Source organism: Ovis aries, chromosome 14 (assembly GCF_016772045.2).
Source record: "Ovis aries strain OAR_USU_Benz2616 breed Rambouillet chromosome 14, ARS-UI_Ramb_v3.0, whole genome shotgun sequence".
Taxonomy (NCBI): Eukaryota; Metazoa; Chordata; class Mammalia; order Artiodactyla; family Bovidae; genus Ovis; species Ovis aries.
The window spans coordinates 7,643,136-7,670,202 of record NC_056067.1 but is presented as its reverse complement, the minus strand read 5'-3'; the positions used below and the strand labels follow the sequence as shown (position 1 = coordinate 7,670,202).

At 56.8% G+C, this 27,067-nt stretch overlaps 1 protein-coding gene across 4 annotated transcripts in view; it reads right to left on the bottom strand.

Moving 5' to 3' along the window:
* Window positions 1-27,067, bottom strand: part of CMIP (c-Maf inducing protein) — a 204,724-nt gene that overhangs the window by 72,474 nt on the left and 105,183 nt on the right. For all 4 annotated transcript variants that reach the window (XM_027977658.2, XM_060397871.1, XM_042231486.2 and 1 more), the window contains one exon: window positions 1,895-2,020. In XM_027977658.2, the coding sequence (XP_027833459.1) occupies window positions 1,895-2,020 (126 nt within the window). The remainder of the gene's footprint in view (window positions 1-1,894; window positions 2,021-27,067) is intronic.

Here is a 27,067-nt window from a genome sequence, read left to right as displayed (position 1 = left end):
CTACTCACCCCTCAACACCCAGCTCTAGCATCACCACCCATGGGGAGCATTCCCTGGGACCTCCAGGGTGACAGCGAGTCCCCCAGCCCTTGGGGACAGACCTCTTATTTCAGCCGCTGCCTCTGGCGGGTCGGTTTGTGGCTCTGTCTCCCCGGGGGCCTGACTCACCTCCTCACCCCCCGCCTGCACAGGCGACAGCAGGCTTGGGGCTCTGATTCCAAGGGGATCTTCTCAGCCCCCTCCTCTCCGCTTTCTATGGACTCCTAGTATTGCCCACCTCGCCCCCAGTCTCCCGCCACTGCTCCCCACCAGCCCAAGGGGGCCAGAGCTGACCACTCCCTTCGCAGAAGGTGCAACATCACAGAGGGGCAGGAAGGACAGAAAGGAAAGTGCTGCTGGCTGGAGGTGAAGAGGGAAAAGGGGAGGGCGGCCAGGAGAAAACCTGCAGGCCGTGAGAGATTTAGGAAGAAGACAGGCAGTGTCCTCTGTGGGATGACGGTAAAGCCTGGAGCCTTCCCGAAGGATCATGAGCCGTTACACTCAGCTTCCGGCGCTCGACATTCCTCAGAGGCCAAACTGTGTGCCCCTTGGCTCCAGAATCATTGAATAATCCGGTGGCCACTTTTGGGGAAACAAGTTTTAGGGAGCATCTCTCTGGGCCCAGGAGAGACAGAGTTAGAAAGAAAATGTTCCTGAAAGAGAGGCGAAGGGAGACCACCCTCCTGGAGGTGAAAGTCCATTCCCTCTGGATGAGCAGTCTTGCCTTGAGTCCCCGTTGGAGACCCAGGGGAGAGCGACAACGGTGGGCCACTGAAAGCAGACAGGAAGGGGCTGAGAACACCCCCTTGAGCACACGGGGGCGGGGACCCCCTGAAACGACAGCGCGTGCCACGTGAATGGACTGCAGCAGCTGCGTCAGGAGCTCTGCTCAGTCCCGTCCTTGGTGGACCCGCCTCTCCCCACCCACGAGGCCCTGGCAGGGCTGTCAGAGTGCACGGCTGCCTGTGCTCAAGGTGGGTGTGGAACCCAGGGCAGGTGTTCCCCCCGGGGTGAACCAGATCTCAGCCCAGGCAATCAGGACCTTCTAGGAGACTTGATAGGAAGATACTGAAGGGAAAGTGGGCTCTCACATGTTTTAAGGATTACAGACTCCCAAGAATGCAGCCTGAGGCTGCCAGACATCCGTCTTTCCCATCACATGGGGAGCCTCTGTCTGACAGCGAAGCCAGCACACAGATGCAAAGCCAGGAGACGCAGAGATTAGACATTCACGATCGCGTTTGACTCCTGGGTCCAGCTGTGCCTGAAGTCCACTCTCAGACTGCCCAGTTAGGTAACGCAGCCACAGCATCAAATTCTCTTCCTGCTTCAGATCATTTGAACAACATCTGCGTCATTTCCAACCAACAGTGCCTGATCAGTGCACACAAAACCTGCCCTCTTTCCCAAGGAGAGGGCTCCTACTTCCATCAAGGCCTCAACAGACCAAGATTAATGAAGAGTGAGACATCCCCTCACTCACAGTACAACAGAAAGTAGTACATCTGTTGCTCACTTGCTTTTCATAGCCTTTTAAAGCCTGTGTCTGTGTGCCTCAGTTTCCTCATCTGTAAAATGGGAGACCAGAAAACTGACGGTTTGGTTTTGTTAGGAGAAACAGAAATACAACGTGGGAAGCTCCTCGGTGGGGAGAGGCGCTCCGCAGGAGCCAGCACACTCCCTCTACCGCACCCCTATGAGCCCCGATCTACACCTTTCTCATACCTGGAGGGGAAAAAACCCACTCCAAGTCAAACAGTCTTTCCTCTTGATAGTTGGCCGTCTCCTAGGGGGAGGAGGAGGGCGCTGAGCGGGGACGGAGCAGAAAGCGCTTGTTCCTGTTGACGAGCCCTACCTGCAGCAGGACGGTTCCCCCAGGAATTGTGAGCTGTAAACAGTACTTCGGGGCGTTCTCCCAGGACAGCAGCTGAACGTCTTCAATTGCGCTGTAGGAGACTGAGTTTTCCATGTACCCAGTTGGCTGCAGCAAAAGGGAAAAAGAAAAGATATACATTGGTTATGAGATCAGGCACAATAGCCGCCTTGGAAAACATTCTCGCTTTAGCACCGAGCACGCGGAGCTGGTACAGACACCTGGCAACTCTGGAGGCAGAAGGAGGTCGTCTTTCCCGGCCGCCGGCGCTCAGCTGGAGGGGAGGGGCCGGGGCGGACACCCACCCACATGTTTCTGGAGGTGTGGAGGCAGGACTAGACTGGGGGCACTTTGGGGGCGAGGCCCGGGCACTGCTCCTCCGGGCATCTGTGGGGCCCAATGTGGCCAGAGCCAGGACCGCTCCACCCCTCACTGTGTCCCAGCCACCACCCTCCCCTGCCCAGGAAGCGGTCACAGCCCCCTGCCCTCCGGACTCCCCTCCTGTTTCCCCCTGCAAACACACGCTCCCCGCGTGGCACACAGGGCCGCGTTCCGAGTCGGCAAACTCGACCCCTCCACACCCCTGCTCGCATCTGCAAGGGGCTCCCGGTGACCCAACCACTAACTCCACCCACGGGCCCCCCCACATCTGGCCTCACGCCTGCTCCAGTCCCACCCCACCTCTCTCTCCCTCTCCATGCACCCTGACACGGGCCTGCAGACAGCACTCGGCCTGCCCTGTGTCCCCGAAAGGCGGGGGTCACCCCCACCCCACCCTGCCATCTCCTCTTCCACTCTCCAGACCCCGAAACCCACCGTGCCATCCCCCTCCCCAGGTCCTGCGTGCTCACTACATCCATCTCAATCCCTGTGACCTGTGCAGGTCGTCTGTCTGCCGTCTGCCTGCCCCAGGCCGTGGCTCCATGAGGTCAGGCCACATCTGTCTGGGTCCCCGCTCTGCCTCCAGGGTCTGGTGCACGGCGAGGGCCCAGTGACTTGCGTTGAAAGGGGGCGACCGGTGAGGGTTATCACCGGTCAGTGCTGGGGTGAGGGTGGGGAGAAGGAAATTCACAGTCGCTCATGGGTGAGTGAGCTCCTCTGAAATGGAGAGGAGGTGCCAGGCACCCAGAGGCCGTGTCCTTGGCACTCAGGGCCCGGGAAGCCAGACTTCAGCAGTGTCGCAGGCCAAGTGTGGCCCAGCTGGGAAGGGGGACAGGTAACACCCCCCGCAATCTGACATAGGCTGAGACACCCTGAGAGGGGGGACAGCCAACACCCCCCTCAACCTGACACAGGCTGAGACGCCCCGAGAAGGGGGACAGCCAACACCCCCCGCAATCTGACGCAGGCCGAGACGCCCCGAGAAGGGGGATAGCCAACACCCCCCTCACTCTGACACAGGCCGAGACGCCCCGAGCGTGCGGCAGGAACTAGCACCTTTGACTCTTATGACCGTGCCCAGAGCAAGTGCCGGGCTGTCCCCGCTGCACGGATGAGGAAAACGAGACTCAGGAGGTCACCTGACTGGCCTAGGGCCACCTGGCTGCTAGCTCAGGGATCTCCAACCTGATCAGTAAGCTCTGACACAAGCAATGTAAAATCTGGGGCCCAGCAAGCGAATTTTCTCCTAAGGACTGAGGACCTCCATGAGGCTTTCTTTTTTTTCTAAATTAAACTTATTTTTCAATTGAAGTATAATTGCTTTACAGTACCGTGTTGGCTTCTGCCCACCAAGTTGCTTATTTTCAATTCCTATCCGCCAAAGCTGAGATACGGTGGTGGCGGCGGCTGAGGAACAGAAAAGGGCTGAAGACTTCAGCTGCCTCAAATTTCCCTGATACGATCAGCTCCCACATTCAGGTAGTCAGAGGGACTGATGGATCAATTCATTCATTCACTCACTCCGTCAGTCACCTAACAGACACGTAACTCAGCACCTGTTACCTTCCAGGCCCCGTGCAGGCTGCTGTGGGATCTAGCAGCGAACACGATGGAAGCCCAGTGGGGCAAACAGACAACAGACAGACAGACAGACACAAACACCCAGCGACGGGAGAGCGGTGAGTGTGGCACAGAAAACCAGGACCGGCTGTGAGCACCGAGGGGCGAGGCCGGGAAAGCGCGAAGTGCTGGGGGCGGCCACAAGCTGGCGGTGCTCGCTTGGGGAGGAGTGAGGCAGGGCAGGTGAGAAGGGCCATGGAGAGGCGGGCAGGCCGCACCCGGAGGCACGGGCAGGCCAGCCAGGGCTCCGGGAATGGGTGCCCACGGGCAGGAGGGGCAGGGCTGCAGGGAGCTCTCCAGCATCACTGGACTGCTGCGTGGACCGAGTGGGCGGAAGCAGGAACAGCCTGGAGCCTCCTCCTCGGGTCCAGATGAGCCAAGAGGCCGCCCAGACCGCGGCGGGGGTGGGGAGCCAAGTTCACCCGGCCCTTCTCTCCAGCCCACGGCCCACCCCTTGGCACCAACCCAGGCAGCCTCGGTGTCCAGCCAAGACGGTTTGCCAATGCATCCCAAAGGCAAACGCGTGGGATCCCCATGGCCCCTCTGCCCTGCTCCACGGCCGTCACGTTCTCAATATTCTGCACAAATGACTCAGCCCCGACCGCACGTCCTGTCCTGAGAAGACCAGCAGCACCAGGGGCCTCGGGGATTCGTGTGAACAGGCTTGTGCTTCCCGCTGACTGTCTCCGTGCTGGTGTTTTCGGCACAATGTGAGTGGGAACTTTCACCTGCCCTGTTTCACGTGCCTGATGTTTAGGAGGTGATGAGTATACCTCCTTGACAAACGAAGGAAGATTTCCCTAAGTGAAAAAATGCCCATCCACGCATAACATACTTGGGAAGAGGCTTTGGTTACCAGTTTTACGTATTAAATTAAAAATAGTAAGTTAAAGAACTCTCCTTTAGAAAGCAATGGTGCCTGCACGCCTGAATGCACTGAAGGTCTTTCTTTCCTTGGCGGCCCACAACCACCTCTCTGCCTTTTCATGGTCTGGCTGGTTCCTAAACCCCAGCCCACGGTCCCCTTGATGCACACAGAAGTCTGAGAACACGGGCTATGACACAGTCGCTTTGGCATCTTGAAAATCACCTGGCCACACCCAGTGACGGGTACAGAAACCCATTAGGAAATCCCACAACGGTACAGAGTGTGAGTACACGGGGTGGATCTGATTATCAAGCAAACGGCCAGTTTGGAGTCACACTTTGGGCATGTGAGCAGAAAGCCTGGATGCTTCCATTTCCCACCACGGCTTCCTGGAGACTGAGACATGGAGGGGCCCTGCACTGCCTGGAGCCCACCCCCACACCAAGCCCGTGGGAACCCGCTCCAGACGGCCACGACAGGTAGGGCTTAGCATGATGGGGGGACAGCTGACCACCGTGCCTGCTTTTTTCGTGACCCGGCTGCAGCTGTCTCAAGGTGGCCTTGATTAGAAGTTTCAGCACAAGCATTTTCGGGAAACACTGGATATAAATAAACACATACTGTTTTTTTTTTTAAAAAAGCAGATGTATTGCTGTTTGAAGTAGTACTGGCAAAAAGCAAAACTTGGAGAATGAATGAGTTCTGTGTTTGAGCCCCTTACTTGTGGGTCTCTGTGTAAGTTACCGTGCCTCTCTCGATACCACTTCCGCCAATGGTAGAATGAGAAGTTACTAGGTAAAACAGAATTGAAAGGGGATCCAACCTGCTAATGGCTCAGCGCAGCATCTGGAACATGGTGGAAAACTCAATAAAAATAAACTATTGTGAGAAACACTGAACTCTTTTATCTCCAGGATCCTCCTCCCCTAAAGCCGTAATTCTAGTCTAACCATGGGAAAAACATCAGACAAACTGCCACCGAGCAACAGCCCTCAAAACACCTGAGCGGTGCTCACCAAACACGTCAAGTCTATGCAGACAAGACGACTAAATGGACTGGAGGCCCGTATGAGATGCTGGGACGGAAAAACGACGTTGGGGGGAAACTACGGAAACCACAGTGTGAACTTCAACAACAGCACATCAGTGTGAGTCCATCAGCTGTGACAAGCGTCTCGTGCTTTTGTAAGAAGTTAGCAACTGGGGGGGTGGGGCGGAGAACTTTCCTGGCAGTCCAGTGGTTGAGACTCGGCACTTCCAAGGCAGGGGGCGCAGGTTCGATCCCCGGTCAGGGAATTGAAACTCTGCATGTTGCCCAGCAAGGCCAACCACCCCCACCCCCGGCCCTGCAAACGGAAAACACAACTGGGGAAAGCGGGTGTGGGGTCTATGGGAGCTCTCTGTATGTCCCTGCAGCTTTCCTTTGCATTTCAAACTGCCCTGACGCAAAAGCCTCACTAAAAAAGCACCCTGCTGCTGCTACCGCCACTGCTGACACCATCATCGGCATCGTGGACAGGCCCTGGACAGGAGCCCCCAAAGTCTCCGAGGGGAATGGGCAGCCCAGGACTGGAAGACCCCCGCCCCTCTCTGGATGCAGGTGTGAGCCTGGGTACTTTCACACTGCCGGGACGATTTTACAGAGGACTGATAATTCCCTGGTAATCTGAACACGATGATCAGGGCTACGGCGGAGGAGATTCCTGCATGGGGCAAAGGCTGAGTTAGACAGAAAGGAGAAATTAAATTCTCTGCTTGAGGGGAGCGAGGAAAACTCACTCTAAGAGCTGTTCTTAAGAGAACATTAAGCAGATGACAAGTTGTCAGTACCGTATGACATCCTGGAATACGGTACCACAGCGAGAGCTACAGCAACGGCTCAGACCAGCAGTGGGGCGAGGGGACAGGTCACCGAGGGGCGCGGGAGTGGGGGCACCTCTGGGGACGACGGAAACAGTCTGTCTCAACGGTGGTGGGCGTTACTTCACCACACACACTCGTCAAAGTCCACAGATGTGCGCACGCAGAGTGGATTTCACCCAATGTAAATTACGACCCAAACCCGACTAAGAAAGGCAACGCACGAACATTCCAGGTAATTCGGGAGATGATGAATAGGACGAAATCCCTCAGACAGAACTGTTATCAAGGCCGCTCACGAGCACCTGGCAGGCCACCTGTGTTACTTTTTAACACCTCGCTTTGGGAGGCCCATATAGTTCTGTGACTCGCCTCTCGCCACGCAATGCTGCAGCTCACGCCCACCCCGTCTTCGGAGCTACCATTTTAGGAGCTGTCCAACATTCGACCCCGCGAGTCTCATCGCCACTCCGGCCCCCTCCCCCAGACAGCGCGGCGGTCCCGCTCAGTGCTAACATACACAGCGCCACAACGGACGTCCCTGTGAAGCACGTTTTTCTGCCCCGTGTTTAGGATTACTTCCTTAGGCCAGATTCCCAGAAATGGAATTACTGGGACAAAGGGTAAGAGCATATTTTATGTTGCTGCCAAACTGCTCTCATTAAGGAGAACTGGGGAGCCCTGGCTAAGACCGGGGACCTTTACCCCGGGGCACCAGCTTGGCTGGGTCCTGTGGGTTGCTGTGGGCCTGCGACGTAACTGCAGGGCAAGGGTGCTGGTATCTCAGAAGGCTGCGGGGGTCCTTCTGCGAGGCAGGGTGGGGTGGGGGGGAGGTCCTTCCACAAGCAGGGTCCTCGCTCCTGGGAAGCTGGGGGACAGGTCGGGCTGCCTCTGTCCTTTTGCTCTCAGAGACTGATGAGGGGCCAGGTGGGGGTCTGGTGTAGACAGGCCAGGAAGAGACCACTTCCTCCCCCTGCCCCGCCGCCCCTCCTCCAGCTTTTGTCTCTGAGATGAGCTTCTTCCCTGATCACTCAGCACCTGGACCTACTGGAGGCAGCAGGGTCTGGAGGGACGCCATCAAGGTTCCCAGGGACCCCCAAAAGCCTTCAAAGCTGACATTCCAAACCCTGGACCTTCTCGGGTTTCCTGTGAGGCAGGGAGCAAGGCGACCACAGGCGCCCCGCCCCCTCACCCCAACAGCCTCTGACCCCGGCCCCTAAGGCTGGCAGAATGTCTCCAGGCTCCGCCTCCCCCTGCCTCTCTGGGGAACCCCTCCCTCCCGCCCAGGGCTGCCTGCCTGCTGGTTTCCATGGGGATTTCTATAGAGGCAAGTGAGAATCATGACGTCCGCAGGCCCCCAAGTTGAGGCTCTGGGCTGATTCAAGACACAAGAAGGAAAAGGGCCTCTTGCACACACATTCTCCAAGGCCCTGCATCACCATGGATCGCTCCAAAAAGGCAGACCAGAGAGGAGCACTCTGGCGGGCAGGGCCTGGCACACAGGAGGCCACTGGCCAGCTCTGGATGACCGACGCTAAGCAGGCCTTCATCGGTTATAGACATTTGGTCTGGGGTCTAGAGGTGCCCCAGGAGCTCCGGGCCGCCTGCCCCGGGCCACTCACCTTGCCCTGTCCCATCAACCACCCCCGCAACAGCCCAGACCTCCCTGGGGGCCAGGAAGGGTCACCCAGGGGACCGTGGGATCGGCAGGACAGAAGGAAGAGCCACCAGCCCCTGGTCCCTGCTGCACAGACCTCGACAGAGCAGAGGCCGGGCCGAGAGGGCAGGCCCGGAGTCCAGGGCCAGCCAGGGCTGCTCTCCACGGACTGCGCTCTGCAAAGACAGTCAGGAGGCCCTTTCGGGCCCATTAATCACAAGTCCAGCCATGGCAGCTGCCCCCTTTTATGGCCAAACAGCTCAAGAAGTTTAATAATAGAGCTGAGGGCTGATAATCCCACGTTCAGACCCTTCCAGCCCCGGCCACCAGCGTGGGCATGGGAAGCCAGATGGAAACCGGGGCCCTAGGGGAGCCGTGCCACCCTGGGGCATCTTTGATCGGAATGGCTGATGGAGGCACCCGAGGGCCAAACGCAAGGGCAGTACACCGCCAACCAGCAGGTCGGCAAATGTCCCAAGGATCACAGACTCCCCAGGCGCCTCCTCACTGACTCTTCACAAGGCCCCTGGGAACCAGGAGCGGCTGGTGCCCCCATCCAGTAGAGGGGGGCCTGGGGCATCACGGCTGCTCAGCACAAAGGCCATATCGCTGACTCAGAGGCCAGGTGTGGTCCACGGTGCCACGTCCCCTGCCTGCTCCGTGAGACGATGGCCCAGGAGCCCCAAGGTGACCAGAGGGTACAGGACGGGGCCTCCTGACTAGGGTGGTGGGGGGAAGGGGTGTGTGTCACGGGTGCAACAACTAATGACAGAACAGGGTGATAAGCACCCCGGCGCCGACGTGAGGAACAAAGGGCAGGCCCAGGGGAAGGAACACGCTGGAACACTGGGGAGGGCTTCCCAGAGGCGACCTTCGACCCGGTGGGCAGGGCAGCGCCAGGCACTCCCGGCAGAGGGAAGGGAGGGTCTCCAGGCCCACGGTGTGCTTACCCCGGTCTCAGGACATGGCTGGAGGACAAGGACTCCCAGGGAGGCCTCGGACAGGACCCTGAGCAGGGCTCAGCCTTGACTGCCCAACCCTCTAATTTCTGACATTCCCCCTCTCTCTCCCTTGTTTTTGTTTTAAACAAAGGCAGACCATATAAACAGCCAAGTGGAAAAAAGCACAAATACTTGACCACATTTACTTTTGCATCAGCCTAGGCCAAGCCTGCCCAGGTCAAGACATGGACCGTCTGCGACTCCCCATGAGGCGGGCCCCCTCGAGCCCATCCTAGGAGGACTGCCTGGCAGTGTCCGCTCTTCTCAATCTGTCACGAGAGCCGGGTCCCTGGGCTGCTGCAGCTGGAAGCGCGCGGCCCATGCGCCTGTGTCCGGCTTCTCCTGCTCGGCATCCTGTCTGTGCAGACGTGTGCCCACAGCTTCTTCCATCGCCCGCCGTCTGCCTCCCTACGCACCCCCGCTGTCTGCGGACCCTTGTCTATTTCCAGTTTGGGGCTGCCGTGTAGGAAGCTGCTGGGAACATTCCTGCACTTATGGGGGGCGGGGGGTACAGGGGAACAAGAGCTCCCACTTGGGGAAATATCTGGGAGTGGGGTTGCTCCTGGGCCACCGAGTAAACTGCTTTAAGTTCAAGAATATCGGTATGTGGGGAGTTCCCGGGAGATCTGCTGTAAACACGAGCTCGTCTAAGGGCCGCTATTCTCACGTACCCACGCCTTAAGGAGAACACAATTCCTGAGTCTCGGGGGTGGGATCAGGTGGGGATGGAGCTCGGTTTTCTCAACAGTCTTTCTCCCGGGCCTCTGAGGACTGCAGGAGGCAGCACCCTCCTCAAAGCTGGACTCAGAGCCGCCGAGGATGTGCCCGGGCCGCCGAGAAACTTTCTCTGTGGCTCACGTGGCAGAAACGGACGTCCCTGTTCCCTTCAGGCCTGGTCTCCTCGCCGAGCTTGCACAGATGCTGCTCCAGGAGGAAAGGGCGTGTCTGCCCAAGGCTGGAGCGGGCGCAGAGTTAAAACTGACACTTTGGGGTTAACATGAGCGTTAGCTTAGCTCCCAGATCACAGACTGCTGTCAGGCAGGCCTTAACCCGCTTGCTGTTTCGGATGGAAGACGTCGGCAGGGACTGGAGGGCACATGGCTACATCCTCGCAGACGTGCCAGCTGACGGTGCGAGTCGGCCAGGGGAAAGCTGCGGCCTCTGACAGCCTGGAAACAGGGCCCCCTGGCTCTGGGGTCCTCTAGGCTGGGCCCCCCACCCCGGTGCCATCCTGTGCTCTGTGCTCCTGAGGACAGGGACCCTGCCACCTCTGCCTGTGTCCGCATAACTGTCCTCATCAAGGGCCGTCTGCGTGCCCGTGCAGGTCGTCTTCCCACTGACTCCTTAGAAGGACCCACAAGATGGGTGTCGCTGTGATCCCACGTTACAGCTAAGAAAACTGAGGCCCAGAAAAGCGAAATAACTCTCTTCCTAAGCCATGCTGCCAGGCTTTCCAGGTGGCGCTAGTGGTAAGAACCTGCCTGCCAATGCAGGAGACATAGGAGACCCAGGTTCAGTCCCTGAACTGGGAAGATCCCCTGAAGGAGGGTATGGCAACCCACTCCAGGATTCTTACCTGGACAGAGGAGCCTGGTGGGCTACAGTCCACGGGGTCGAAAAGAGTAGGACGCGACTGAAGCGACTGGCACACTCGCAGGCCACGCCACCAGTTACTAGTGCAGCCCGGACTGGCACTCCAGCCCTCGGTCTAAACCAGAGGTGGGGAAACACTTTCCGCAAAGGACCGGTCAGTTAATTCTTCAGGCTTTGTGAGTCACGTGGCCTCTGTCCTAACAACTCAACAGTGCTGCTGAGGTGTGAAAGCAGCTGCAGATAGTAGACAAATGGCCGTGCCTGCGTTCCAGTAACACCTTATCAACAAAGACGGGCAGAGGGGGTGCCGGAGTGGCCTTGGCGCTGTTTCTAAGAGAAGTATACACAGGTGACGGACAGGCGCACGGGAGAAAACGAGTGGACCGTTCTCTCTCCTCACTTTGCTTCTAGGGTGATGTCAGCATGTGGAAATCGTCTTTCACTTACGTTTTGTCATAAAAGAGAACGCCAGGCCCGAGTTCACCCCACTCTCAGCCTAAGGGAGGGAAGGAGCTGGGCTCCTTTTTACAAAGCCTGACGACGCAAAGGCCTTTGCAAGCATCAGCGATCAACACACTGAGGTGTGCGGCCCCGTTCCTCCCATTTTACAGATGGGCCTGCGAGGCGCCAGGAGGCAAGGTCAGCTGCCAAGACTGGGGTCTCGACTCGTCTAATCCCCGGATTCGCTGCTCCGCCCTGCGATGCTGGTAACAAAGAAGCCCCTGGAGCAGCCGCCGGCTCGCGGAAAACTGAAGAGGCGGGAAGAGAGGGCAGAGGGGAAGGAAGAGGCTCTTGGGGACGCAGAGCACGAGGTGCCCCTAGGTCTCCTGTTCTGGACACCGGCTCTGACACTACACAGGCCGGCCTGGGGGCCTACTTGGGATCCGCTGAAGTCACCGGAGGTGTGCCCATCAGCACAAGGAACGAGCGGACTAAGGAAAAGCTCTACCTAGACATGCACATGGAGCAAAGAGAAACCGTGTGGCTGCTGCTGGCTCCCAACACATCGCAAGGTCGGAAAGGCGGCCAACGACACCCTCGGGGGCGGGGCTGGGGGTGGCCCATGGGTTCAAGCCTGGCCCAGGCCGGGCACAGGCGGGCCTGGCGCAGAGTTCTTCTCTCTGTCAGTTGTCATTTCCAGAAGGTGCTGCCCTGTGCTAGCTGCAGCAAGGCGGACGTGGCCCTGTTTGGTCACGGCTGCGAGGCTGGCATTTTGCGTGCCCCTCAGGAGTGTGTGTGTGCTTCCGGGGTTCCCAGAAGGGGGGCTGCACTGGGGCTTGGCCGGCAGCTACTCTGGCCCCGGACGTTTCTCAGCTACTGCCATCTCCGACACTCTGTGAGACAGAATCTGGGAGTGTGATCCATCTGTGGACAAGAACTTGCAAAAGGTGAGCAGGTCTTTTCTTGTAAAGAAAGAGAGAGAGACAGGAGACCCTACAGGCTGGGGGTTGTGGGGGTTCCACACGTGTTGGGACAAGTGCGGCTCTGAAGTTTCCACAGCTCAACCCCCCTGGAATCCCGGCATGTGGCTGGCTCTCCCAACAAGGACTGAACGTCGCGAGCGAGTACAGTGCACCTTCTGTGCGCCAGCAGCCTCACCATGGCCGAAGAACACGGACAGTGGCCCAGCACCAGCTGCCACAGCCCAGGGTAGAACAATCCAGACTCTAGGCAGGCACCCGGACAAAGTCACTACGCCTTCATGCTTCTGAAATCAGATTAACACCACCAAAGGATCTCTACACACCTACCAGAACGGCTTAAAGAAAAAAGACACCATCAGCACCTCACACACATCAGTACGGCCACAATCAAACTAAAACCAAAACCCAGAAAATGAACAAGTGTTGGTGAGGATATGAAGAAATTGAAACTCTTGGGCACGGCTGGTAGGAACAGAAAATGTTGCAGCTGCTGTGGAAAACAGTTGGAGGTTTCTCAAAAAATGAAACACAGAACCACCGTACGATTCAGCAGTTCCATTTCTGGTATGTACCCCAAACAACTGGAAAGTAGTTACTGCAACAGGGAACAGATATTTGTACACCAGATTCACAGGGGACTGTATCCAATATCCTGTGATAAACATAATGGAAGAGTATGACAAAGAACACGCGTGTGCGTGTGTGTACATATATGTATATAAAACCGAGTCGCTTTACCGTGCAGCAGAAATTAATACAGCATTGTAAATCAACTGTAATTCAATCAATTAAAAAAAAAACGAATCTAGAAAATTCCAAAAAGCAAACCAAAAAAAGGACGGAAATTTGAACACACGCTACAACATGTATGAACCTTGAGGACATTATGCCAAGTGAAATGAGACGGTCACAAAAAAGACAAATACCGTCTGACTCCACGCACATGAGGAATCTAGAGTAGTCGAATTCGTGGAGACAGAGAGTAGGAAGACCGCCAGTGGCTGGGGCTGGAGGCGGGTGGTGGGAGTTACTGTTGAATCAGTACGGAGTTTCAGTTCTGCAAGATAAAGAGCTCTGGAGAAGGATGGTGGTGATGGGGGCATGATAGCGCGAATGGACGGATGCCACAGAACTATATGGCTAAAACAGTCAATTTTACATCATGCATGTTTTACCACCACAACGAAAAACACTGGGGGGAAATGATAATGGCCAGGGACAGCGGGATGAGGGAACCCAGCACTGCTAGTGAGAGCAGGACCTGGCCCCAGCCCTCTGGAAGCAACTCGCAGCGTTCGCGAAAGCCCTCTCCCCTACCTTCTGCGTTCCGGGACCGGCCCCGCACGTCACCATGTCCCCTGCAGCACAGCAGCGCTTCACAGGCACCCATCGATAGCGAGTAGCAAAATGAAGGTGTGTTCACCCAGCGCAAAGCTACACAGCCGTGAGAACAGAGGACTGCACGCCTATGCAGCAGGGTGATGAGTTTCACCAACAGAAGTCTGTACCGTGAGAGTCCGTTTACACAAGGTCCAGACGCTGGCCCAGGCAGGGCAGCGGTCGCCCTAAGGGAGAGGGGTGGCTGGAAGGGGACCCAGGAGGGTCTCGGGAGTGGCCACCCTCTTGGCCTAAGCCAGGACACAGTGAAAGGACACGGTTGATGTGCAGATCCACTGAGGCACAGGCTTAGGAGCCGTGGGTTTCTCTGTAGGTATTTTACACAACTCAGCAGAAAACGTGTCCTTTGAAAGACAGCATTCCTTTGGACTGACGGTTTCCGATAACGGGCCAAGACCCTGGTGGGGGCTGGCAGGATGACTGTGACACCTCCTCGCCAGGCACGCACGCCACATCATTTGACAGAGAGTGCCCACGTGTGCCAGGCACACACCGGGCTGGGGGGCGGTCACGGCGTGAATCCCACCCCTGCCCATCGGCACAGCCCGCAGACTGAGAAAAAGCTCTGTCTGTGTGCACACTGCTTTTCCAATGTGGGCAGATGCCATTCCTATGAATATAAATTTGCTGAAGAGCAAGACTGAGTTCGGGCATTTTATAAGCAAAATACATAGGGTGTCAAGTGGCTACAAGTTCAAGTGAAACGAAAGCAGGGCGGGAGGGAGGCCGGGCTTTGGCGTGGCCACACAGTTTCGAAAGAAAGCTCGGAATACGGACAGCATCACACGGAGACCCACTGGGACGCGCTGGTTCCCGAGGCGAACCACCCCAGCCTGAAACAAGACCCCCAGATGGTGCCAAAAAGAGACCAGGCTAACCAGCTCCTCCTACTAAGGGTCAGAGTTCATGGAGGCAGCCCTTTCTAGGGGCCCCGTTGATCGACAGTCCCACCTAGAGCCTCTTAAGGAGGTTTAATCCATGAACAGGGAAGGAGAGAGAGAGAGGACGGTGAAGCGGGGGGCGTCTATCCCATGAGAAGGACTTGTGTGCACTTCCTGGTCAGAAAACAAAAGCAATGCAAAGCCATGCTGCCATTTTTCCGCCTGAACAGAGAGCCGGGGCAGCCAGACGGGGCTCGAGCTGACCGGCGTCTCCGGGGATCAAGGGGCCCCTTCTGCGAGATTCTGTGAGCTACCTCGTCTCACACGGCGGGCGTCTGAGCTTCTGAGAAGCCGCCAGCCTCCAGGAGGCAGGCAGGCTTAGACAAATAAGCACAATTGCTCTCAGGGAAGCATGGCTGGCAGCCACCGCCGGCGCCTTGCAAATCAGAAGTGGGGAATCCTTGATTGTTCTGCCTCAGATCCTGCCTGGGGGCTGCAGGCTTCCACCCGAAGGTTCCAGGCCGTGTGACAGGCCAGCGGCTTGCACACAGACCTGCTGACCCTTCTCCAGGGAAGCTGGGCCACAGGGCCAGAACGGTCTTTAAGACGCGTGCAGGCTCTCGCTCACCCACCCAGAGGTGGGATCTCGAGGACCACTGCTTAAAAATCTGCTTCTGAATAACATATATCCACGTGAACACCTACTGGGGTGCTGGGGTGCTTACAGCAGCTTTCTCTGTGACTGCCAAAGCCTGGAAGCAACCCACATGTCTTTCAGCAGGTGAGTGGATATCGTGTGGTACGTCCAGACAGTGGAATACTGGTCAGCACTAGAAAGAAGCGAGCTACCAAGCCATGGAAAGACAAGGAGGAAGCTTACATGCCTGTTACTGAGGGAAGGAAGTCAATCTGAAGAGGCTGCATACCGTTTAATCCCAACAATCTGACCTTCTGGAAAAGGCAGAAATCTAGAGACAGTGACAAGATCAGCTGTTGCCAGGGGTTGCGGGGAGAAGGGGTGAGGAAGGGATGAATTTTTTTAGGGCAGTGAGAAGTGTTTTCTGTGATACTATAGTCGTGGACACACAGCCATTACTATTTGTCCACAGAACGTACAACACCAGGAGGGACCCCCTCGCTGCCTAAGGCAGGCAACGGGCTTTAGGGGATTGGGGTGGCGTGTCAGCGCAGGTCCGTCAACTGTGATGAATGAGCCACCAGGGCGGGGCTGCACAGGCCGGGCACAGGTACATAGGAAATATCTGTACCTTCGCCTTGATTTTGCTGTGAACGTAAAACTGCTCTTAAAAAAAAAAAAAAAAAAAAATGAAGACTGGAAAAAAACAAACAAACCAAAAACCCAGAACCTGCTCCCCTGGAAGAAGAGGGTGGCCACTTCAGGAAGCCAGGTGATCTGGGATGTGGACTCCAGGGGCCTGGATCCCCCTGTTCCGGCTCTGCAGCCCACCGGCGGAGAGGCCTCGGGCGGCCAGCTTGCCTTCTGTCGCTGCTAGGATGGTCACTGGGACCGTGATGGTTATGACGTCTATGTGGACGCTTGGGAAGCCAAGGACTGTCTATGCAGTGGCGCTGGGGGTACAGAGGTCAAGTGGGCCGCCTAGTCTTGGTCCCTGATGTCCAGACGTGACGCAGGGTAACCACCTCATGATCTGACCCTCAGGCATGCTCCCTACCAAACAAAACCTATCTGTGACGTAATAAACAGAAGCGATAGTAAAAATATTTAATAGCCGAGACAGCCTGGGAATGAATGAAGCGGAACAGACACCAGCTGGAAGCAGCTGCTCCTGCGTCCAGGTGCAGCCCATGGGACTCCTGCCCGTGGCGATGGGTCGTACACAACCCTCTTCTCACCCCTCTCTCTCCACCCGGCAGCATTCTGGACCACTGATGATGCCAAATCCAGCAGAACACACTGTACTGAAAACCCCAAACCAACCAACTCTGTAAGTTTGGTCTTGAAGACTGTTCCCTTTTCCCTGGGTCCCAAGGGATGTATGTGAATCCCTAGAATTCAGCCATCGCCCCTCTATGGGTCACCTATCTGCTTGCTTCCTTTACCAACTTAAAGCACCCACACTGAAACCTTCTCATTCACCGTCAAGCAATTGCTCCAAGGGGGGAAAAAAAAAGTCTAGAATTGAGGACCTCGCAGCTGAGTGGGGGAGTCATAGGCCACAGATCATCAGACATCCACGGGTGTGACGCCGGCAGAATGGAAGGCACGGCAGGCCCGGGGAAGGGGAGCTGACCGATGTAGACACAGGGCCGTTCCAGAATCCTTCAGAGGCTGAGCTCTCTGACTCGGGTTTTGCAGGGTGAAGAGGAGTTTATCCGGCAGAGATGGGAGACTGAGGGAGATGAGCTGGAGAAAACTATTACGATCCAGATTACGGAGTTCCTCAGATGCCTGGCTGTAATTCCAAAGGACAGCTGAGGAAGGTGGGATCCGATGCCCCCGTGCAAAAGACAGTGGGGGGACCAACATGCGTGAGCAGGCCTTGTAGAGAGCGACTCATTAGGTTGCCCCCAAAGATGGCTGTTGCTATGTGTCTGCAACTGGGCAACCAGGTGACCCAGGAACAAACTATGTCCTTCTGTTATCAACGCTGCTATCAGAATAGTTACAGGTCGTCACCTCTACAAGGAAGAGCCACACAGCAGTCCCAGCAGGTCTTCCCTCTCAGGCATAAAGGAACACGGGGGGACGTCTTGCCCTGTCCATCAAGAGCGTTTCTAAGCCTGAGTTATCAAAACAGTGGTGTGAAAGTCACCTTCTACTACTCAGCACCCTACTTAACACAGCAGATTCCAAACTCCGACCTCTGAGGGGCCCCCGAAGTCGGGAGGTTAGATGCAGTGACCCCACTCACTACAAGCAGCTGTTTAGACCCAAGCAAACCCCAAATCCCTTCTGGAGAAAGGCAAGCGCACACGTAAGAGACACAGGGACGAACCGCAGGTGCTGGGAAGAGGGGGCAGGGATGGCCGAGGGTCAGAACGCCAGCTGCTCGTTCACCAGGCCCCTCGTTCACGCAGCAGACCGGCAGCGCCCTGAGCCCTGTCCTCCAGCAGCTCACAGACAACGGGGGTCTGGCGAGCTTGGCACGGGGTGAGACCGCAGAGCCGCACGAGGGTGCAGGCTCTGCCGTGGGCGTGAAGGAGAGGACGACCACCGGTTCTGCAAGGCTGACTCTGGGGAAGCGAGTCAGGAGTCTGCTGGGACAAGGGGACGGAAAGGGGCAGCTTCCAGGGAGGTGGGGAGCGGGCGTCACTGCAGGGCGGCTCCACAATGGGGGGCGGCTGTGAGACCAGAGAGCTGGGCTGGGCCGGGAAGGCCCAGCTACAGACTCGGGCGGCGTCCTGGGCCTCTAGGCGGGCGACGGGCAGGCTGGCGACCCGGGCAGAGGAGCCGCCAGGGGCCAGGGAAGAAGCCTGAGCGCTGCTCAGTGAAGGGCATCTGCAAACTCTGTGGTTTGGCATGAACTTCTCTACAGAATGGGCTGAACTCATACTGACGCAGGCGACAACGCAGACGAGCCTGGCAACACCACGCTAAGTGAGAGAAGCCAGACACAAGAGGCCTCAGCGCGTATGGCTCCATTTACATGAGACCTCCAGAATGGGTAAATCCAGACAGACGGAAAGCAGATCTGTGGCTCTCGAGGGCTGGGGAGTGGCTTAACGAGCGCCGGGGCGGGGCAGGCGGGGTGCCTTTGGAGGTGACAAGAGTGCCTTGGAGCCAGATAAACGGGGTGTCTAAGACACCGTGACAGTACAAAAGGCCGCCAAACGGCTAATTGCATGTTATGTGAACTTCACTTCAATTTCTAAAAAGTTCTGAATAAATGTAATGAGTTCCAAGAACTTTCTAGACTGGAGGGCGATGGTGGAGCAGTTGGCCTGAAGCCTCTGCCCCGCTTCAGGTCTCACGTGCGGGTGTCTGGGCCCAGCGGCCGGCAGTGTTCCTGCTCTGGACGGGGCAGGGGGTCTCAGGGGACTCCTTCAGAGGCCATCTCAAGAGCAAAAAACCATCTCTTGGCACTGAATCACATGTTGATAACTCAGATGATGGAGGGCGCCGGGCTGGTCTGTACAGGATGAAGCCACGGTTATTTCCAAGAGCACCGGCCGCCCCAGTAGGACGAAGCGAGCCACTGTGTGCCACTGCAGTGGGTTGATGTCAGAAAGCTCGTAACTCCGGATCAATGGCCTCATCGATTTCCATGGAAAACTCTATGACCACAAGAGGTAGGAACAGGGTCATTCTTCTGGCAGAGAGAAGGATGGTTTGGTATGCGCACACATACACACACACACACACACACACACACAGAGGCATGCACACACACACACACACACACACACACACACACACACACACTGCCTTGTACTCTGCTCAACATAAATAATCCCAAAACTGGATTAAGAGTCTGTTTCCTGAGCTTCAGACTCACAGTTTATTCATTCATCAAATATTTATTGAAGGCTTCCTGTGTGCCACAAAAGTGCTTCCAGAGTGTTCTGGGTGTTTGGGAACAAGGCCCTTTGCTTCAGTGGAGGGCTTACGCTCTGGCGAGGGCCTGAGGGCACCACCCCCTTGATGTCCTCCAGGCTCCCCCAGATCACCACCCAAGCTGCGCCCACCCAGGGGGTCTCCCTGCGGCCTTCCCAAGCCTGCTGTGTGGCAGCACCTCATCTAGGTGGCCTCCTGCGAAGTCTAACGACTGTCTGACTCCCAGCCCTAAGCCCCGATCCCTGCGGCCTTCCCAAGCCTGCTGTGTGGCAGCACCTCATCTAGGTGGCCTCCTGCGAAGTCTAACGACTGTCTGACTCCCAGCCCTAAGCCCCGATCCCTGCGGCCTTCCCAAGCCTGCTGTGTGGCAGCACCTCATCTAGGTGGCCTCCTGCGAAGTCTAACGACTGTCTGACTCCCAGCCCTAAGCCCCGAAGTCAGTTCAGCAGCAGGGCCAGATCCTGCTGCCGCTCATCCCTTCAACCGACCCGCGCCTTCCCAGGCTCGCTCCTCCAGTTCTGCGCCTCTCGTTTCCCTTCCAGGACACGGCAAAGGCTTCCCGGCTGGAGCTCCCGTTCCCAGCTTCCTCTCCCCACCTCTCTGACGGGACGCTGCCACCAGAGGTTTCCTCCCGAAACCCACTGGCTTTCCTTGTCCCTCTGCCCCGTGACTCTGGGTAGCCCTGCTCTGCCAACAGAGAAGACCCCAGCCCTCTGGCCCTGCACCCAGGAGCTACCGTGAGGTGTCTCAGATGCTCTGGTGTCTCCTGGAGTCCAGAGCACCTTTGCAACGTCTAAGAGCATAGAGGAGCTTGGGTCCAAAGAAACTTATTTCCTCAACTGGGGGCAGCGGTGAAAAGAAGGACTCGGAGACAACAGGCCTTTTCTGGGGGCTCACTCCATTGCCCCCCTCCTCCGAACTTCTGACCCGACTGTGGGAAACTCTACTGACGACTTTCATGCAGGGCTGGTCCCTCGCTCTGCCCAGAGACAAATATTCCCCATGATTTATTTTTAAGAAGCAAAATCAGGCGATGATTGAGAAAGAATTCAGATTTAGCCCCGGACAGTTGCTCCACAAGTAACAAGAATAGCCTGGTGGCCGATCGCAGTCAGGGTCAAGGAACAGAGCCTCCTTTGCTGCCGGCTGGGACCGCAGCTGCCGGAGAAGCCCCCAGCCCCTTCAGGGCAGGACTCGTGACACGGGGCGGGGGGGGGGGGGACGTTCACACAGACGAGAGGCTCGGGACTCTCCTGACGCTGCTCGCCATCAGTGGGGAGAAACGGGGACCAGGCGGCCCAGATGTTGGCAGGGTCCTGTTTGCAGCCCCAGGAACAATTCCCTCTTTCACAGCCCAGGCAGGCGGCCAAGGTCAGAGGCAACGCCAGCCAGGGCTTACCCTCCGTGCCAAGGCCCTTTAGAAAAATTTAAATAATTTTAGATAGAAATGTCTCCTCTTTCCTTGCCGTAAACAGAGCATTCAGAAGATCCTCTGCCCTTTTCTGGATGACATTTATTGCCATTCTGAACATCTGTGACCACACACTGCCCCCGTCAGGAGCTCAGGATGCAGCGGTGAGCGGCGAGTAGCAAGCTGGCCCCACACTCAGGGCTCTGACCGCTGTGCATTTCTGCACTCTCATCTCCTTCCCATCAATTGCCGCCCTCCCCCAGCCTCAGCGCTCCAAGCGTTTGTGCTCCGAGGACTGCAAGTCGGTTCGTGAAAAGCCCCCCACATCCCACCTCCCAAAGTCGCTGTTTCCAGTTCGTGGTCTTGGGAACCCAAGCAATACACTTGTTGGGGCAGTGCCCGGGGTGTGAGTGAATGAGACCCGTGAGCTTGCGGTGTAGCGGCCACCGCTTCTCAGGACGCGGGCCTTTGATTTCTGGGTCCCTACTTGTCCAGGCCTGCCTGCCCTTCTCAAGCTTGGTCTGGCGACTGATTTTTTAGAAGTATCACCTTGGCCTCGTCAGGCTCAGAAAGATAGATGGGGGCTGAGCTGTCGAGACAGCACGTAACCAAGCCAGGCAGGAATTCCAGGGTGCTGGCCGAGCACCCGGAACGCCAATGTGGGGGGAGCATTCCCTGGGTCCCCAGGCCCTCCAGGGAGGAGGCAGAGAGCAGGAGCTGAAGGCCCTAAGCTCTGGGAGTCAGCCTCCCTGGGTTCAAATCCCAGCTCTGTCGCTTCAAAGCTGTTGAATGTGAGGCGAGCGGTTCCATCACTCTGCGTCTCTGAAACATCTCCACCTACCTCAGAGTGTTATTGTGAGGAGTAAAGAAGACATGGTTCTTTAAACACGAGGCTGAGAAATCCCCCTCCAAGGTGCGGTAGCCAAAAGAACTGAAAACAGGAACCCAAACAAATACTTACGCATCACTGCACAGCAGCGTATTCACGATAGCCAGAAGGTGGGGCTGACACACAAGTCCGCCAACGGATGGACGGACAAGCCAAAAGGGGTCTGAATACTATTCACCCACAGAAACAGCCCTTTACACAGTGCAACACAGATGAACCTTGAAAACATCAGGCTAAGTAGACGGAGCCAGACAGAAGGCCACGTGTTGCATGATTCTGTGTAGCTGGAGCATCTCGAATACGGAAACCACAGGGGTGACGGCACAGCGCGCAGGGGCGGCAGGGAAAGGTGAGGAGTGACTGTGAGGGAGACAGAGCTTCTGCTGGAGATGGTGAGACGTCCCGGAGTTAGAGGTGGCGGCTGAGCCACAAGAATGTATTAAGTGCCTCTGAACACGCCCCTTTACAATGGGTAATTTCACACAGTGTGATTTTCACCTGAGCTTTAAAGAGCTTCAGCTCAGTGCCCGGCACATAGCCCAGCGCCCAGCACACAGTCAGCGCCCGGCCCACGGCCCAGCACCCAGCACATGGCCCACTGCGTCAAAGGCTCCAGCAGTGGGAGATTCTGCAGCTCCCTTCTTGGAGTCTCAGGTTCCTCACCAGCCCACCAAGTGGGTCTTGCATGGCCGTGACCTCATGGGGCTGCTGAGGTGAAGAAATGAGACAGTGGGGGCAGGTGCTTCGGCCTAGATGGTGGCCGAAACATTCAGCTTGTGATGCTGGGGGTCCTGAGAGGCGGGAGGAGGCGGGGAGGGGATGCAGACCCGGTGCAGGGGCTTTACGTGAGGCACGTTTGAAGGCAGACACACATTCCTTTTTTACAAGGATCCGCGGAGGAGCGAGAATCCTTCCAAATGCAGAGACGCGGGCTCAGTTCTACCAGGAGCGAACACTGGTTCCTCAGCAAGTCGTAGCTAAGTGCTTCGCAAACCTGTCGAATCATTTGGTCTTTTTAAAGCACCAGACCCTTTCTCAGACGCAATCTGTGCCCAGAGTCCCAGTGGGTAAAAGGTAAGGCGGGCACCTCTGGGGAGAAGTGGCGGGGAGGGCCTGGGCGAAGCCCCCAGAACTTGCCCCACCTGGCCCTGGTCCCTCTCCTCACACCCTCCTAGGGACCCATGCAGGGGCTGACCAGCAGGTTCCTGCTGATCCCTTCAAGAAGGAGGCTCAAGGTGAACCCTTTTCAGTACAGGACAGGGGTGCTTTGGAGGTAGACACTGCCTTCTAAAGTCTGGAGGGCTGCTCGTGGGGCCAGGAGAAGCAGCTGCATCTGTGGGTGTCTCAAGAGAACAGAGCGAGGGCCGAAGGGTCTGAGGCAGAGGGGTGGGTGTGAGAGCTGCCCGGGGAGGCGAGCAGCCCCGGGGGGTCACTGCACCTGTCTCGGCCGACCTCAGTGGCCCTCACCCTCAGCTTCCTGCTTGTTGTCGAAAGTGAACGTCGCTTGTGTCCGACTCCTTGCAGCCCCGTGGACTAGCCAGTCCATGGAATTCTCCAGGCCGGAATACTGGAGTGAGTAGCCTGTCCCTTCTCCAGGGGATCTTCCCAACCCAGGTCTCCTGCACTGCAGGCGGATTCTTTACCTGCTGAGCCACCAGGGACGCCCAGGTGGAGGACTATTCACCTGCTCCATCAGGCAGGGGCACCCTCCCCATTTCTGGGCAGGGGAAACAGGGGCACAGAGCAGGCAGCGTGCCTGCTCGAGGTAAACTGGACCTCTTAGCTGAACTCGCAAAGAAAAACAGGGGCTCAGGAGAGGAATGTCACTTTTCTGAGCTGACGGAGCTGAGCAAGACTGGGACACTTGTCTCCTGACTCGTAGCCAAGCGCCCCTTCTACCCTACCGCCCTGGCCTATCCAAAGAGGTAAGAGAGACCTAGCTGGGAAAGTCAGCAGGTGATGCTTGCCAGCCAGGGTGAGAGCACGTGGCTTCGGGGCCGAGGTGGCCTGGGCTCGGCTCTGCCACCACCACTCCCCAAGGACCAGTGTGGAGGCAGCTCTGACTCACCTGCAGCAGCACCTCCCTGCAGCCACCACCGGCAGGGAGCAGGTGTTACTGCTTCCAGGCCACCGTCCCCAGGGACAGCCATGGAGCGTGCTTGCACACAGCTGTCCGTGACGTCTTCCACGTGAAAAACCCCAGGGCGTCCCTATCTAACTGGTCCAGAAAGTTATCTGCCCGTCAGCTGATCCATGAGGATATCACACCTTCAAGGCTGAAGGGACCAGGGGGAAGGGATGGGAAATTCACAGGGATCGCCCTCTCCAACGTGGGTTCCGAGATGAGGCTGGGTTTGGACAGAAGAGAAAGGTAGGAAGGAAGGAGGAAGACAGGAAGGGAGGGAGGGATCTCACAGACAAACACGCGGAGAACTGCCTCCCTGGTATTCTCACTGAGGGTTCCCACTCACGGTGACCTATTAAAGGCACTGGGAAGGCCCATAACCAAACAGCTGTCCATATCGTTCTTACACTGCAGAACCTTGCCGTTGCTGTTACTCTTACTTTCTGCTGGCACACCTATTAACATCGTGGAACAAAACTCACTTTAGGAAACATGAGACTAAGATATGCCTGGCGCCACCAGGAAAGGGGCGGGAGCAATTCGAGTTTCTTCAAAGGAGAGGATCATCGGCCTTCTTAAGGAACTCTGATGCAAAGCTGTCATGCTCAGAAAAAGTCTAAACTCCTCAGGACGGTCTTTGACACCCTCGACGACTGGGTGCCAGTCTCCCCAGTATCACCTCCCCTCCCTTCACCACTGAGGACCTCACTGATCCCGATGTTCCCCACTCAGAATCCGCTGAGCCTCCAGAAAAAGCCCTGCTAACAATCTCGTGGGCTTCCCAGGTGGTGCTAGTGGTAAAGAACCCGCCTGACAATGTGGGGGACCTCAGAAAAGCGGGTTCAATGCCTGGGCTGGGCATGGCAACCCACTTCAGTATTCTTGCCTGGAGAATGCCATGAACAGAGGCGCCTGGCGGGCTGCAGTCCACAGGGTTGAAAAGAATCGGGTAGGACTGAAGTGACTTGGCATGCGCACACAACAATCCGCTGAGCTTACCAGGCAGGGGGAGCTTTTCAGAGGTAAGAAAAAAAAATCACACACGTTTTCCCGCAAGGAAGAGGGAGCATGGTGAGGGACTGTTAGTGAATTCGGTGCTGTGGTACCCATTTTACAGATGAGAAAACAGAGGCTGGAACCCCTTCTCAGTCCTCTCTTGGGGTTTCCTGCTTTTGAGCTGACCCAACGTGGGCGTGCTGGCAAACTGGACGGAAGGATCACACCGAGTCTCCTCTCAGTACTCTAGAAGGACTCCGTCGGGTGGGCTGTTTCTCCTCCTTCCTCCCTGCACCCACCTAACTCCAGAGCACTCTTATTCTCCAAGCTGAATTTTATGGCCCGTTAGTCCCCCAGCTGGGGTTGAGCATTTAACACTGAACCCTGTCCAGACACCCCTCTGCCCTCATCCAGAATGAACACAGCGACTGTATTTCATCCACTCAGACGCACAGCTGAACCTCCCCTCCTCTAAAGCTGATGTGATAATGAAGTTTGGGGTGCACTCTTTTCTCTCTCTGAGAGTGCTTCAGGGAATCCTGTCTTACGAGCTGTGGTCTCTTTTTTGCTGAAAGATGGGGGTCCCCACCCCACAGAGCTGTTCCAGGGACGAGGTGAGAGAGTATCTACTGAGCGCTCAGGATCTACTGCACCAGCCACTCAGCGAGCATTTCCAAGCATCTGCTCTCATTCTGAAACACCGCCCGTCTATAAGACATACTCAAGTGTAGTTAAGTGATGTAATTGCCCCTCCCCTGTGAGACCATCACAGAGTCCTGCCCACACGGGTTGGACCCCACGCTCACAGGGCTAGGAAGGGCCCATGGCAGGACTAGAACTTGGAACTCCTAACTGCCCACACCCAGCTCGGAGAGCTCTGGCTCGGAGCTTCCCAGCTGTCACACTGGCAGAAATTCAGCATCCCCAGGGGGACCAGGGAGGCGGAGGGAGGGAGAGGCCCGTGTCCCAGGCGGTGGCTCAGCCCCGAGGGCCCACAGTCACGGTGCTTGCTTTGCACTAATGGATGAGGTCAGCCTCCACGTGGGACCTGCTTTCCTGGGGCTCAGATCCTTACTCTGCAGACCCACTGGCTGGACTCAGGGGGTAAAGAACTCTGTTCCCCGCAGCCCTGCGTGGGCCCTACTCTGAGTCACCTAGAAAACCTGGGCCGGTGACAGCGTTGGAACCGATCGCAAGCGTGGTGGGTGAGGGCAAGGAATTCAATGCCAGGGTCAACGCAGTCCAAGCTGGCGTCTCGGGAAGGCTCCAAGCCTCGTAAAGCAGCGGAGGAGGCGGAGGGGTTGCCATTCCTCTGCTGCAAGCCGTTAAGTTTTCTGTGCCTCAGTCTCCACCTCTGTATAATGGGAATGATAATAATAGGTCCCTTGTTTGTGTGAAAGTTAAACGAGGTCATCAGGGTAAAGCATTCAGCAGGTACCAATGGCGCTAGTGGTAAAGAAACCGCCTGCCAATGCAAGATATGTGGGGGTTTGATCCCTGGGTCGGGAAGATCCCCCGGATAAGGAAACAGCAACCCACTCCAGTACTCTTGCCTAGAAAATTCCATGGATGGAAGAGCCTGGCGGGCTACAGTCCATGGGGTCGCAAAGAGTCGGACACGACTGAGTGACTTAGCATGCACACACAAGCACATAGTAAGCTCAGTACACCTAAGTTCATCTTCGATACTACGCTATCAGGCAACTCTCCTTGAGAATGTTCCCGAAGTGGCAGGGCATGCCTCTTTGAAGCCCATGAATTGGGAGCAATCAATATCCCCTCTCTAAGGAGGACATGAGAGAGATTTCAGCAGGTGACAACATTATATAGAATATAGAAACGGTCCTACTCCAATAGAAAATAAAAAGTTGAAAAAAAAAAAGAAGTCCCTCCAGCAACCACTTAACGAGCTCCTACTGTGCACAGGGCCCTGGGGACACTCCGGGGACCACACAGTCCCTGTCAGGGTCTGGGACCTGTCAGTGGGGACGGTGACCTGTCCCCAAGGGTCGCCCACGTACCTCCTGGCATGGAGCACAGCATCCAACACCCCAAACCGGACAGACCAGTGAAAGAAAAGAGCAAAGGTCAAGGTCTATTTCAGCTCAAAGTCAAAGCCTCTTTCTTACAGAGAAACACCCCTCACCTTCCCCCCCCCTGTGTTCCAGTGAATTAAAGCTTCCCGACTATCCAGGGCAAAACCTTCCGACGGTTCTCTGCTTTCGCCAGGGCGTCCTCTCCTCCTGGCGGGTCGCACAGACATCGCGGGCCCAGGACAGGGCCTGCCCAGTCTGACTGAGCTGACATGCCAGGTGCCAGGCCTGGCACCCCTCATGCTCCGGACCTGCCAGCAGGACTCCTGGCACCGAGAAGGCTGCCGGGCCAGGCCCCAGGTGGCTGGGATGGGCCAAGAGCTTGCACTCCTGCAGCCTGCGGTCGGACGCTGAGTGCAGGGGAGCGGGAACATGGGCTCCCTGGCAGCGCCAACACCGCCCCAACCCCCAGGATCAGCGC